This window comes from Dromaius novaehollandiae, chromosome 6 (assembly GCF_036370855.1).
Source record: "Dromaius novaehollandiae isolate bDroNov1 chromosome 6, bDroNov1.hap1, whole genome shotgun sequence".
Lineage (NCBI taxonomy): Eukaryota > Metazoa > Chordata > Aves > Casuariiformes > Dromaiidae > Dromaius > Dromaius novaehollandiae.
Window position 1 is genome coordinate 7,389,102 of NC_088103.1, and position 14,109 is coordinate 7,403,210.

Genomic DNA, 14,109 nt, shown 5'->3' on the forward strand with positions numbered 1-14,109 from the left:
AAGATGTATTCATTGAACTACCAGTGCTTTTCCTGGTTTTAGAGTTCCTTTAGGTTTAATTTCAATATCCAAATGGTTTCAAATTTAAAACAACAAAAAAAACCTCTTGACCCGGAGAGCGTTTCATACTAGAGCAAATGGGCGGTTTGGGAGCAGCTCGTCCTGGCAGCAGCAGCCTGCCGTAGGCTGCTGCTCTAGAGAAGGCATCAAAGCAGAGCATAACCACCACATCCTGGTCATGCCATGTTTTTGGCCACCTTCAAACCTGCTAAGATTCGCCTGCGCGCTAAGGGAAACCCCCGGGAGCAGGCTGAATTTCTTTTTCTATCCCCTTTGCTTTTGCTGCAATGGGGCTGGAGTTGGAGCGAGAAGCTCAAGCGGCTGGTGAAACATCCCGTCACAAAGAAAAGCCCTTTCCGACCCGGACCGGAGGGAGCGATACCTCCGCAGAAAGTGAACCGTGGCGTGGGCCACAGATGTTTCGGCTCCACTAGCATGAGGAATACTTACATGGTGCTGTCGCCGAGCTCTTCGTAGAGGTTGTTGGCGGCAGTGCTCGTCGGTTTGCCCGCTGGCAGGGCCATCTGGATGCGCGCGGTCTTCGCGCATTCAGCCTGGCGCCTTCGGGAAGGAGAAATGCACATTAGAAATGGTCCGTGGCCAGTGTAAGCCGAGGCGCAATACTTTCTCTTTTTGCATTCTTTCATGCAGTTTTCAAAATGTTCCTGTCTTTTGCCTTCTTCAAAAGAAAAGTTAAGAACATGAGGATTTTTTTTCTGGCTTTTCAGCACTCTGCTATTTGCTCTTTCTCTGCCGACTCCCAGCACTCTATGCTGGGTAGAAACCCCCCGACCAGCTGTATATCGCTGCCACGTGCTGCATTTCCCAGGAAAAATGCACGTGCTAGCAGCTATACACTGCACTGATTGGGAGTTTGAGTTTCACAGAAAATTTCTGCCTTAAAGAACAATTTTCCAATGGGAAGGCTTTTTTTTTTTTTTTTAAAGAATTTTTTTTTTCCCCAGGTGCAAATTCACCGTCACAAAGAAATTTCTATTTTCTAGCTAGAAAACAAAACCAAGGCGACATGACAGCTCTGTCCATCTGGTTTCATTTGTGACCGTGGTCGCTACCTGACCCTTCCCCTACGGAAGCGTCTGCGCCCCGAGGTGCTCTTGGTTGCTTGGGGGATACTATACGTGCTAAAATACTACTACGTTTCCTCTGTAGGAAACAGGCTATGTTCTGCATCCCGAGATCTCTCGCCTGTTAGCATACAGTAAGAAAATGCACAAAGTAGTTGTGAAAGTGACTTTTAAAAACTGAGCCCTACAAGGCGATAGGAACAAGCTGGAGCATAGGAAGCAACTTCTTTTTGCACTACAAATAGCCTTTCTTCTTAAAATGAAAGACTGGTCAGCTGTCAGCATTCCTAGGCAAGAAACAAAGCTGGAAGTCGATACTTACTCTTTGAATCTGTTTTGTTATGCAAAAAAAAGACAGAGAGATAAAAAGGAAGGTTAAATGCATTCCAGTTGCAACAACGGTCCTGAGCACCGAACCTAACAGCAGTAATAAACTAGAGGCTGCTTAATTATTGCACACATAAAATTACAGAATTAACAGTATGCTTAAAGGGTTGTAATTTCCAGGACTGAACAGTATTTAGCTGCTTGCTTGTGATACTCTTGAACCAATTTTGCAGCCAACTTCAACATGAATAACAGCAGGAAAAACTGCCTTATGCTTACAGAAACCGCTCCCCGCCACCCACACACCTTGAGTAAGACATGCAAACGTGAATATACCTAGACGTATTTAACAGGTAGAGTATTAGGGGCGGATTTTTATAACTGTTTCTCATTTTAACACACTTAGAGAACACTATAGAAAATGTCTTTCACTGTGAAGGTGAATTATTTTTGGTTCCTATTTAGGAGATGCCAGCTTTCTGTGATTAATAAATAATACATTATTTACGCTTAGCTTCTGGGGTTGTGCTGGCTAGTGTATTTCAAAGGCGCTCTTTAGTGGAAAAGAATAATGAATGTTTCTGACTTGTTTACAAGCCATAAATGTAGGCTCTGAGCTGCACTTTGACGCTGATAATTTCATACTGAAAAGAAAACTCATTTAATTTAACTACCATTTTTACAAAGAGTAATAAGTAAAATTAATTCACTGGATCTTAACCTGATCAGCAGTCTGGAAAGCACTGAAAAAATGTACCTACCCCACATAAAAAGTTTTAATAGCGAAAAAATCTTAACAGTTCCATTATAAGTGCAGTGAGTAAGACGACTACATTTATTCGGCTATAATCTCTACACACAGGGGCAAACTCGTGCACCTAGCTTGTCAAGATTGGTATCGGGAAAAATACTGAAGCTCCTTTTGAAAAGGAGCACAAGACTGTAATGCAAAAACAGACCAATTTTCCATATGGCTCACGACAGCTTTTGGTGTTTATTAGCACCGACATTCCTTTTGCTTTCTGTGGTCCTTTTTGCTGATACTTTTTTTTCACAAAAGCATAGTTCATTCACAGTGGTCTGCTATAAATCCAATTCCAAGCGATACTTCCAGAGAACAAAAATGTGATTTTTGATGGAACGAAGCTAGGCAGATCCCTGAAAACTCTTAAAAGAGATCAATGATATTTTTTGACCTAATGGTGCACCAACAGAGGTGAAGAGGTGTTTGGAGAAATTGGAATGCAAACATAATCCACTGACACGAGCATTCACCATCAAAAAATGGCTATGTTTGGGTATTCTTCTGATGTGGCTAAGTAGAGGGCTCTTGGGCAAGCTACTATTTTCCCGTGCAGTGAAATGCCTTTTAAATGACAAGTACAATAGGACTCTACTCACTCCTACTTGCAGTGCAGGCAGGGGAAATTGCGCCTGGAATATCATACCGTTTTGCACCTATGGCAATATTCGGCTTGTAAGTGCTCCATTACAACACATGCACGTGAGCTCCTCCTTGGTTCATAATGATTTATAATGCTTAGAGTGCTCAGGGTATGCTCATGAAATCAGAAGTCTTTCGTGAGGGGATATCAAATAATATATATACAGTCTTGAAGTCCAAGTGCATAGATGCTATGAATGAACCTGAAACGGCTTGGTTCAGAGGAACCTGTTAGATCCTTTAATTAGGGCATTAGCACCATTACTTAAGCCTCTTGAGTCTATGAAAGGTGACTGGAAATATCAAGCGGGTTTGTTCTGCTTGATCTGTGTAGCCTGTTATGGATAGACCTAAAATAGCTAAAATCAATTCTTTATGAAATGCTTAGAATTAAGAAGCATACAGATAAGGGAAAAAATATAACTATTTCAGGATTTCAAGAAAACAAGTTGAGTCCTCTTACTTTGTCTGAGCTGCACAACGTGATTTTTGACTCTTCTACTGAAACAGCAACATTTTTTTTGGCATGGAATTCATATCCGAATCTATACTTGCATTTCAAACGTCTTGCATTTTAGCACATAACCCAGAACAGTCACTGCCTCATAAATTTGGAAAACGCAAAAACATGCACCTCCTGTGCATTTTCTCTTCACGTACACAGCCCCCACCGAGTACTGACTACATATCACAACGAGATGGACGTTAAAGATATTTTCCTGCATGTAAACCGGCAATACAAGAACACTTTCCAATGTAGCATCTCTACAGCGATGTTGCTATCACAAAAAGGAGTAGGAGTACTTACTGTCTGTAGCTGACCATAACTATTAAAATAGCTGGCATACAGCAAAGGATGATTATGACAGCCAGAGCAAGTAATGCACCTTCCGTGTAGCCTACGGCTTGTGCCTGCTTCTTGACATTCGCTACCACGTCTGGGGTGCGGATCTCCAGGATGCGTCCCCCTTGGCCCAGGTACGGCTGAAACTCTTTGTTGATATCTAGCAGTTTGCCATCCAGGAACCTTCAACGTCGCAAAAGAGAATGATTACAACCAAGTTCATTAACTCTGCTTGAATTACTGTATGGTCAGGTTAATAGCTATACTCTGATAAAGCACATACCTCTTCTTCAAGTGCTTTAGAATATTAGAAATTCCTCATACTCCCCATGTCAAAGATCACTCTGATGTATTTAATGCTAGCACACGGTTTAAACACTAAAAAGGAGAGGTGAACTCAAGTTTATTCTCATTTCTGCAAAAAGTTCTCTGTGCCATGGACGATGCTGCGCTGCGGGTAGGCCAGCCCACCTCCCTGAGGAGCACCGAAGGAAGAGCAGCGTGGCAAGCTGGCTTTCGTCCGGCGTTTGCCTTCGGTGCTCTGTTGCAGAGGATTAACTAACCCTCCTGCACACACTGCTAAAGGCTGCTCCAACCTAAGGATCAGCTTGATGCTACTATAAAATGGAGTAATTCTTAGAGGGCTTTTCTCAGCTTCTTTGGGAAATTTTTCAGCTGGAGACATGGTCTACAGTTTGTCCCCGATGACCTTCCTTTCAACATTAGAAAGAGACTCAGGAAAATTATGCTTTTAACCCCCCATCCTTCCACTGCATCAATTCCAAACCCTGTTCTTGCTTCTGCTCTGTTTAGTTAGCCTCCATATCTCTACTGATTTAACAGACAGCAATGTTGGTACTATGTATTGAATTATTTGAGTAAGACTCCTCTCTGTTGGACAAGACTGTTTGGTGGCAAGAGGAAAACACAGAGGGACCGTGATCAGATGGACTCTTCTCCAATGACAGCGAACATCAGAAGCATGTGCCTTTTCAAACATGGTTTGGCATAGTGCCGAGGGAGCTTGCTCACTGCCTTCAGTGATAGCATCCCCTCCATCGTAGCAATTTTTAAGGTGCAACCTGCAGCAAGATCACCGAGAGACACAAAAGGATGGGAGCAAGGAAAAGAATTACTACTGGTAATTACGACTGGTAAACTGGCCCACGAGGCACACTGTCAAGACAGAACCAGATCCAACATAAGACCTAGGGTATAAACTAATCAGAAACCATATGCTGTTGTCACTGCTTGCAACCTACAGTAATGTCCACCTTCCATTTAAGTGCATATCTACTGCATCACCTTAGATTAGGACTTAAACAACATCCTCACCAAGCAAAGGAATGAAACATTCCCTGAAAAAAGAAGCAGCCTAACCAAATTATCTTATTCCCTATACAATCCACGTGACTGCAAACTTCCTGTTGGACTACTTTTTGGTAAGAAGCAATATTTTTGCTACAGCAGCTTGCTTTGTGAGAATATTTAATTTTCCTGACAAAATATTTTGGCCAAAGCTTTCATTTCCAAAGCAGAAAAAACGTTCTTGGATCAGTTTTAACGTGAGGGCTGTCTGTGTGGCAGTGCCAAGTAATAGGCTCTAGCCGTAAAGAGCAAAGGGAGAGGCACCCGTAGGGAGGGAGGAGGGTCCTGCAGGTTCTTGGTTATAGCAGAAGATCCCCTCACAGGTATTTTCTCTTCTGCATTACTATGCTCTACTAATATTCACAACTAAGTCTTTCATTTCTTCCACAAAACATTTTCTGGGTAATTGAGCAAAAATCCCTTTTCACAACTTAAAGATCTGCAATGATGGCTTGCAAAATGTAAGTGGAGTATAAACGAAGCTCTAATCCTTTTGCTGCACGCTAGATGTCACTGGCGCATGCTGGATGTCCTCTGAGCTGGCGTTAGAGAGCATCCAGCTAGGACAGCATTAAATCTCTGCAAGATTTTAACAATCTCGCAGTTAAAATTCTGCTAGCATTTCCTTGACAAACCCTATTTTAACAGGTTCATAACTCAACCATGCACATTTTCTCCATGACGAAACATGACACATTGTGCAAAAGACTCAGACTGCATAAGCACATTTTTTATATATGTATTTTTTAATGGAGGATGCTTTCCACTTAATATATACAAGAGAAATTTTCTGGATGCAACTGTTTTTTATGCTCCAGTAAACCAAACCCTCTTCCACATAAAAAATAAAAAAAAAAAGGCTGATGTTTTTAGTCTACAATATTATCTAAGTGACCCCAATGTTTTGGTTTTTGTTTTGAGAGAGGGTTTGGGGTAGAAGGAGGAACTAACTAAGCACAGTTACTGTTCAGACACATTTGTTGGCGCAACCAGACAGATCCCTGGTTAATAAAGATGTCATGTGAACAGTCACAAATGTCCTAAGGAGAAGCATGAACCTCTGACTGCATATCAGTCTTACAAAGAAGAAGATAAGTGAAAGTCAGCATCTCAAGAGATACCACAGTCAGGGCTGCTGTATGCCCAAGATTTCTAAATCAGAAGCAGTGTTTTCTGCTCCAACAGGGAATCAGGCCATTTGGGAGGAAGTTTTGGACATCAGGCAGCCACTTCAGAAGGGACCCACGGTGAGTTCTGTGCATGTGCTGTCATTGAGCACAACCGCGTCAAGTCCGGCACAACCACAGCACACCATATTTCCTTGCACCTATTAAGAAGCTACTGTAGGACATGACCTGATGTACTGGATTTGCCAAAACCGTATCCAGTTTCTGCCCGAGGCTTCCCAGAGGTGATTACGGGAGCTTCAAACGCTAGCTACAGCAAAAGATTGGACACCGTTTGGGTTTAATGGGGTTTACTTCTAGGAACGGAGAAATGCAGCCTCGTGGGTGGTCGCGAGAGTGACTTGCCTTGGATTCTGATGGGCACTACCTGTCTCGGCTGTCCCATCCAAGCCAACTCGGGTTGAAGCTCAGCAGCTTTGGGGCCGTTTTAACTTGTGCCCATGCCTGGCTGCCAGCACCATGTGGGTCGAGCCGCTGGCGATACCTCCCTCTCTCCTGGCTCTGCTCCACAGGTTGAACTCATGGGCTAAACATGAGCCATTCATGCTGTTCCCCCTTCTGTATGCGCTGCCAAGTTTTTGAATGCCTGGAAAATACTTTGGTCAAACCCATTTCTATTCCTTTTTGCTGATCGAGTTTCATAAACCGTGGGCTCTGTCTCTGACTTCCTGACTTGCCCTCCTCTCCCCCATCATATTCAGTTTATTAAACGAAATTATCTCCTATTAATCTCTTCTCTGCTAGGATCCTGAGCCGGCTCCTGGCTGACAGAAGGATAGCTGTGATTCTTGGCAATCTCTTTCCAGGGCGAGGACAACCGTTACTGTTGCCTCTTGTGACCAGGGCAGCAAGAGGGTCGAGCCAGTCCTCTAAAGATTAAAACTCCAGCAAAGAGGGTTGCAGAAGGAATGCCTTTTTTTTTTTTTTTTGTTTTTCAGATTTGGGTAAGTGCCTGAGCCAAGCTAAATCTCTTGAGGTTCACCTGCTCATGAGCTAAAATTGTTAACTTCAGATTTCAAGTTATAAAACTCTCACTTCACTTCTCCCCTTCTAAGCTGACACTTACTCACCTCTACCCCAAAGCCAGGAGAGCATTCCCCAGGATTTTGCTGATTTAAATTTTTAAAAGCTTTTGAAAAAGCAAAGAAAAAAAAAAAAGCCAAGCATGCAGGCACACGAAGCATCCTAATGAGGTTGCTTCTAAGCTGATATTACCCTATACATTTTCAAACCTGGAAAACGAATAACCTTCCCTTCACATTTAAAAAAGAAAACCCCTGCCTTTTAACCTATCGCTATTCTTTTCTGTGTATTTTACAAACCTCCCTAAAAAGACACTCCTATATTTTCAAAGCGCGCCAATACGAAGAGGGCCTCATTTTCTGTCCACAAAGAGAGTCTGCATCACAAAAAGATCCTTGTTATGGGCCTAAAAGAGCTGACTGCCCATATGCATAGATACTAGTTCATTTTCATATACCAATGGTAAGAGATTTGCGAAATGCTTTCCAAAGTGAGCAGCAAAAGATTTCCAACCGTCATTATGGCCACTTAAGTTTCCTGAAGCTGTGCATATCGCCTGATAATGTCCTTTTGACCTTGAGAGCACTAACAATTAAAGACCATCCACAGTGGATGAAAAAAGCCAAGGAAAGCAGAGGTGAACAATTCAGTGATATTTAAGGCTTCCCTGTCTTGGCCTGCATTTCCTCAGGGTAGATTACGCTTGCATTTTCTGCACGCTGCTCATGCAGTGAGCGTGGTGCATCCAGGATGCCTTAGATCCCACCGGCACGCTCCACGCACATGGGCTGCAAGTCTCCTCTCTCCTGGGTAGGTCAGCTATGTTAAACACATACCGCAGAGTTGTACCTACAAAGACGCAGGGTTCTTCTACAGAAGACCAAAGTGCTGCAACTGAAACTTTCAGCGCTTCCCCAGCAGACCTGTATCAACTGCAGAAAAAGTATAAAGGGATGCAAAACCAGTATTTTCCTTCTTATATAGCCTTTTCATATCGTTTGCCTCTGCCGGTATGCATAGTGTTTGTGCATACAATATATGAGCTTTGAAATGAATTTTTCAGTCTTACCCAGTCACTCTATGTAACCCAGCTGCTTCAAAGCTGTTCATTGCTTTCTACTTTCCTCTCTCCACTTTGGCATATATTAACTGGACCACAGAGCTAGCTCAATACTAGGACCTGCAAATGGTGAACAAGATCTGAACAGAGTATTTCTAATGAGATCCCACCTTGGCCTCGGCTCTTAGCTTCTATCTATGACTGGAAGAAAACGCAGACTTCAATGAATTTACAGGCTGCAGAAGCAGAAAACTAACAAATGGGACAAATCGCTACCAAAAATGAAGAGAGGGTTCAGAGAAAACCGTAAGTGATTAAATGACTTAAAATAATGTATCTCAGAGTGAAGAGCTCAAGGCAGTTCTCAAGAAAAAAAATGAAGAGTATGGTTTGAGCATAAGTTTAGGCCTTGATATGAACTAGAAATTCAAGGCACCAAGCGAGTGCTTCAATCCAGCACCCAAAGTTACAGTAAGAATCACTGATGGAATATGGACATTAAAGAAAGAAAATAAGGCTAATTTTCAACAGAAAGAATAAATTACCATTGGAATAACTATACAAAGGTTGTAATTGGTTGTCTGTTGTTGGATTTTCTTGAGCAGTTATTTTGCTGAAAGACATGCTTAAAGCAGAATTAATTCTGGGAATCCCTATGGTCTTTATTAGACCAGGGCAGACTGATCACAGTGATCTTTTCCAACCTATAAACTCTGAATATATGCAGAGCTCTACTCTGCTATAATTCATCCGTACTAAATTAAGAGCTCTGGAGAACAAGCCCTTTTTCAATCACAGTCCACTGAGATGGCTTGCAGCCATTTGCTTTTTAGGCTGCTGACCAACATGCTGCTTTATGCCATTGTTGAACAGTCTGGTCTAGCCTTCACCAAGATAAAAAGCAACCACAAAGGTGAGACGCATGCAGAAAACTAACAGATAGCAACTGCTTTAGAAGGGTTTGATTAGCATCTTTCCTGTTTTGATAAGTGTGCAGGACATCAAAAGCCAGAAATAGAGTTTCTGACAAAATGATTCTACAACTGTGTTGATGCACTGACAGCCGAATGGGTTGAGATCCTAATTTTTTCTCACAACCTGCTCTCCACTAGTCATGACTAGCCTAACTGCTAACTTGGAAGTAGACTGAGAAGACTAAACAGTGTCATATTGTGAATGTAAGTGGTCCATCTACTACTGTTCCTCATCTCTAACAGCTGGTGGGATGTCCCTATGCATATTTGTCTCCTCGGCCCACTGAGGTTATGCCTGGACTATGGGACCTGTGAGCACTACTGATTTCCTGCATGCGGATGTACACCCTGGTCATGCCCGATGCCTGGGCTTCAGACTGAGAGCTAAGCTCCTCTTCGCCTTCCCTCTTTGGTTTTCACAGGAAAAGGACAAAGATTTATACCCCAAACAGAAACCGCAGAAGCCTGAAGGTCCATGAATGGAGCACCAGAGCCAGCTGCCAGCGCACTCCAGCAGCTAAATACAGTCGCAGAATTAGGGGTCGGTCTTTGCACGGCAAGACTCACCTGCAAACCTCACATTTTCCACTTTAATAATGGGGCAGTGAGGTGGCACAGTGGGTTGTGAAAATAATCAAATTTTTGGGAAGTGAACAGTCAATGGTTATGTCTGCAAAAGCATTCTCCTTGGAAGCAGAAGTGTGGTTTTGAAGCTAAGCCTCCAGTCGTCTCCCCTTACCATGAGCTGATCACAGAGCCATTTTGGCATGCTGAAAATAAATTACTTCAGAGCAATCTGAATGGGAAGCTTCTCTCCAGCATGCGCCAAATGTATTGCAACCCCCTCACAAGTGACGAGGTCTGAACCACATACGTGCTGGGGCCATTCAGTTCAAGAGATGGGACTGAAACTAGGAAGGAGTAACGACCCGAACTGCAGGCAGTGTAGACACAGGTGTCACGTGCCAACTGCTTCAACAGATTTATCTTATCCTGTTGCATGGAATCACTTGCTAACAGAAACAAACAGGCTTCAAGAGAGTCATTAGAAGTACAGAAAGAGTGACAAATAAGATACTTACTTAAAAAGTTCATTCCTCATTATAGCTCTGTTTGTTTGAGGGTCGATCGCGTAGACCATCAGGTCAGACTTGGTATAATCCTCCTCAGAGTATCCATCCCCGAACCTCCGCGCGCCAATCGATTCCACCACTACCGTTGCACCAGGAATCTGGTCTTGGACGTAGCGTTCCAAAATCCTAAAAATGAGATGGAGCCAGAAAGCTACAGTGATTTCTTTCCACTAATCAAGACTGACAACGGTCTGCACTAGACGCTAATAGACAAAAGCTCTGGTTTAGAAGGTAACCTTCAGAGCACTTTTTATGAAATCTCCAGTCTAATATAACCTCTTAAATGCTCTGCTTTTGGGAAAAGCTTGGCAATGTTAGGGGAGGTCATCAGAAATGGTGTCCTTAAGTCTAACTCTTTGTATTTATGACATCAGTTGAGTTTTAAATGGCTCTTGGGAAATACCAACTGTATTTTACGAATAAAAACTGTCATCCTCTTATACAAGTTATATGACTTCAGAACCCTTCAGTTCCAGCTTTACACAGGGTGCATATAATAAATCCTCACACACAGAAACAACTTCAACCCTTTTCCGTGGGATATTTCACCTGGGCCTCCAATAAAGCACAACATATCAGGTGCCAGAACACCTGCTACTCCGAAAGGCATGAGCAAGTTTTACAGCCGTAAGAAAGTTGGAATATCGAGCCGACAGGTTTACCCCAGGAAAAAAATATAATAAATTGCACAAGTTATACAAGCAGAAGAAAGATAGGTTAATAGAATTTACAGGCAGCTATGCCCGAGATAACAAGGGCGTAATAACAATAGACCAAAACAACTCTACTCTTTTTCCAAAGAGAAGGGGGAAAGGGCATGTGCAGAACCTCCCTCCAAACAAAGAAGCAGAAGTACTCGCGCCTATGCCAAGTCGAAATGTCTACAGCATGACTGCTTAAGCAGCAGTTCAATGGGGGGAAAGTCTTCACTGAGCACCTGAGAAGTTCCTGCAGACAGCAATCATACCTGACACTGAGATATAGGGAATTTACGGAAAATTTTAAGCATGACTCACTCTGCCACTCAAGCAGCTTTAGAAAGGACAAAAAAAATATATATTATTATTCTTCCTCCCTGTCTGGTCTGCTACTGTAACGGTGCTCATAAATTCACTGATCTCCTGTAGCATGCTACAAACTAAAACCACCCATTTTAGTAGTGCTGACTGCTTCTGTGCATCTGCAGCACTGCGTATCCAAGGAGAAAGGGATTTACAGGTATTGCCACTCAACTCTATGAACTTCAACTCCTGCATGCAACAGGTAGAACTGCTGTTCCCATCAAGACTGCACCTGGAGGTGACAGCAGAGATGGTCGGGGAGCCAAATGCAGGCAAGAACAGATGGAGCCAGAAGGAAAACGGAAAGCTGCATAGACAGTGCCATCAGCAGAGTTTCAACCATCGCTTTTGGGCAAGGACATTAATACATCTCATAGGAGGCAAAAGCAAGAGAATGGGAGGGAACATGCTACCTGATGTATTAAGGACACAGGCACTGGGTGCTGAGGAAGACAAATCTCGTAAAAATGAAGAGGAGCACGAATGACTTCAAGAACTCACTTGGTGTCCTAAACAAAATATTTTGCAGTTGCTGAGGTTACATTTTGCTGATGCTTTTTTTCCCCCCCCCGATATGCGATTTCCAAAGCAAAGTAATGCTGACAAAGCAATATTGGCAACTTGTAATTTTTCCAGGGCCACTGATTCCCACTCATCCACCCAGCTCCTCCGCTCTTTGCGTGAAAATCTAGGAAACTCTTAAAACAAAAGCATTTCCAAAGAGTTTGAAAAATCTAAGTCTGTCAGAACCAGGTCCTAATCTAGCAGCAAATATATACGCTCAGCATAGAGAGCTGTTTGTAACCAAAATAAAAAAGGTAGCAAGCGGCCTGGGTGATACATCGTTACCTGACCAGCCTTGTCTAAACAAGCGGTCCCGTTATTTGCCAAAACGGTAAACTCTACTTATCTCTGCGTCGGACGCACATGTATTTGGCAGCCAGGACGCTACACTGCTACCGATGTCTGAATAGTAATAATTCTGCCACGTAACACTTGACAGAGCATCTCCAAGATATGCAGATTACTATAAAAAAACATCCCCAATCATCATGGATATACAAGGGACTAAAAGAAAGCATAACTGTCTCTAGAACGGTTTTTTGCACACAGATTCAGATAGCCTACGTATGTACGAGACTTCCCTTCCTAATTAGTCTGCAGTTATCTTCTGCTACTGCTGAGGGGTTTTGCTTTGTTTCCTTGTGTAGAGCTATTATTTTGCCTGTCACAGAAAAATCTAGATGTGTTTGGACACATTTTCACTATGATTGCTGTGAATTTTGATTTTTCACAAAAGCAGAAATCAAACCAGCTTCTCAAAAGCGTTGCAATTATTTTTCTGGTCACGACAAATTCTTATTTAACCCTTCTGCTCCCTGCTGATTAGTGATGTTGGGTTGGGTCGGGAGTTTTGTTATTTTTCAAAATCCTGTAAGGCTGGAAGGTTAAAATGCCGCAGAACTTGGTAATAACAGACCCTTTTCTCAGAAATCCAAGGCATGACTTCTGCTGGAATACACTGCTGTTGACCATATCTTTGTTTAAAACATCCTTAAAACAGAAGAATAAATAACAGACTAGTTTCTGATTAGGAGAAGTATGCAACATTGCAAGCTGTTGGCTTGGGCATTGCAAAAAATGTAATAAAGTAGGGTTGAATGACCATATTATTTCATCTGACATACAAATTGTATATCTAGGTTGAAGAAATTTATAGCACGTGGGAAACTGAATACAAAAAAAAAAAATGCACCGAGGACTGAAAAGTAGTAGTTAAAGAATGCACTTAATGACGGGGCATTTCCCCGCAGAATTATTTTAAAAGCCATTCAGTGAACCTGCAATACGAAAAGCACTGCAGTGTTTTCAAACCCTGCTCCAAGTGGCCACCTACTTGCAGTACTAGTCACAAGAACCGAGTTTTAAAACACACCGAGTAACAACCGTGCAGGCAGTCCCGATGTATTTATCAGCAAAAGTTAGCTTAAAATTCACTTGTCACTTGTTAATGCAATCAGTGCAATTACCGCTTTCACAATGTCGGTGTAGTGGGAGGTGGACCTGGTGACTTGGTGGGTAACGAGATGTACCCACTGCTTTAACTCTCTTTAGCTCTGCAGATGTAACATAACGAGCACAAATTCCTCCTAGGGCGTCTTCATTATTCTTACTTTCCAAATCCCAAGCAGCGACGCCAAGTGAAATGAAGGACAAGCAGATTTTCACTGACGCTGAGGGCATAACATGGCCTTAAAAAGGCCCTGCCAACTCAGAGATGCGTTTTTTTCATCCTTGGACGCGCTTGGAAGGGAACCAACGTGAAAACCCACATGAGTGACTTAATCCGTGCCGAAATATGAGATGCAGAGACGGCCGCGCGAGAGCCTGGTAGCAACGGCACCCATACAAATACATACGGCTGATAATCATTGTGCAAGAGCTGGCAAGTCAGCAGCAAGGTTTAATGATCCTCCCTCGTCCCTGGTGGAGAAGATGCATGGCATGGCCCTGAAAAGCATGGCCACGTTCCCATAGTTTTA

The 14,109-nt window shown here is 42.8% G+C and overlaps 1 protein-coding gene across 10 annotated transcripts in view; it reads right to left on the reverse strand.

Moving 5' to 3' along the window:
• Positions 1-14,109, reverse strand: part of LOC112981614 (protocadherin-15) — a 1,192,166-nt gene that overhangs the window by 17,879 nt on the left and 1,160,178 nt on the right. For all 10 annotated transcript variants that reach the window (XM_064513568.1, XM_064513569.1, XM_064513570.1 and 7 more), the window contains 3 exons: positions 10,455-10,631; positions 3,725-3,943; positions 511-621 (listed from right to left, as the gene is read on the reverse strand). In XM_064513568.1, the coding sequence (XP_064369638.1) occupies positions 511-621; positions 3,725-3,943; positions 10,455-10,631 (507 nt within the window). The remainder of the gene's footprint in view (positions 1-510; positions 622-3,724; positions 3,944-10,454; positions 10,632-14,109) is intronic.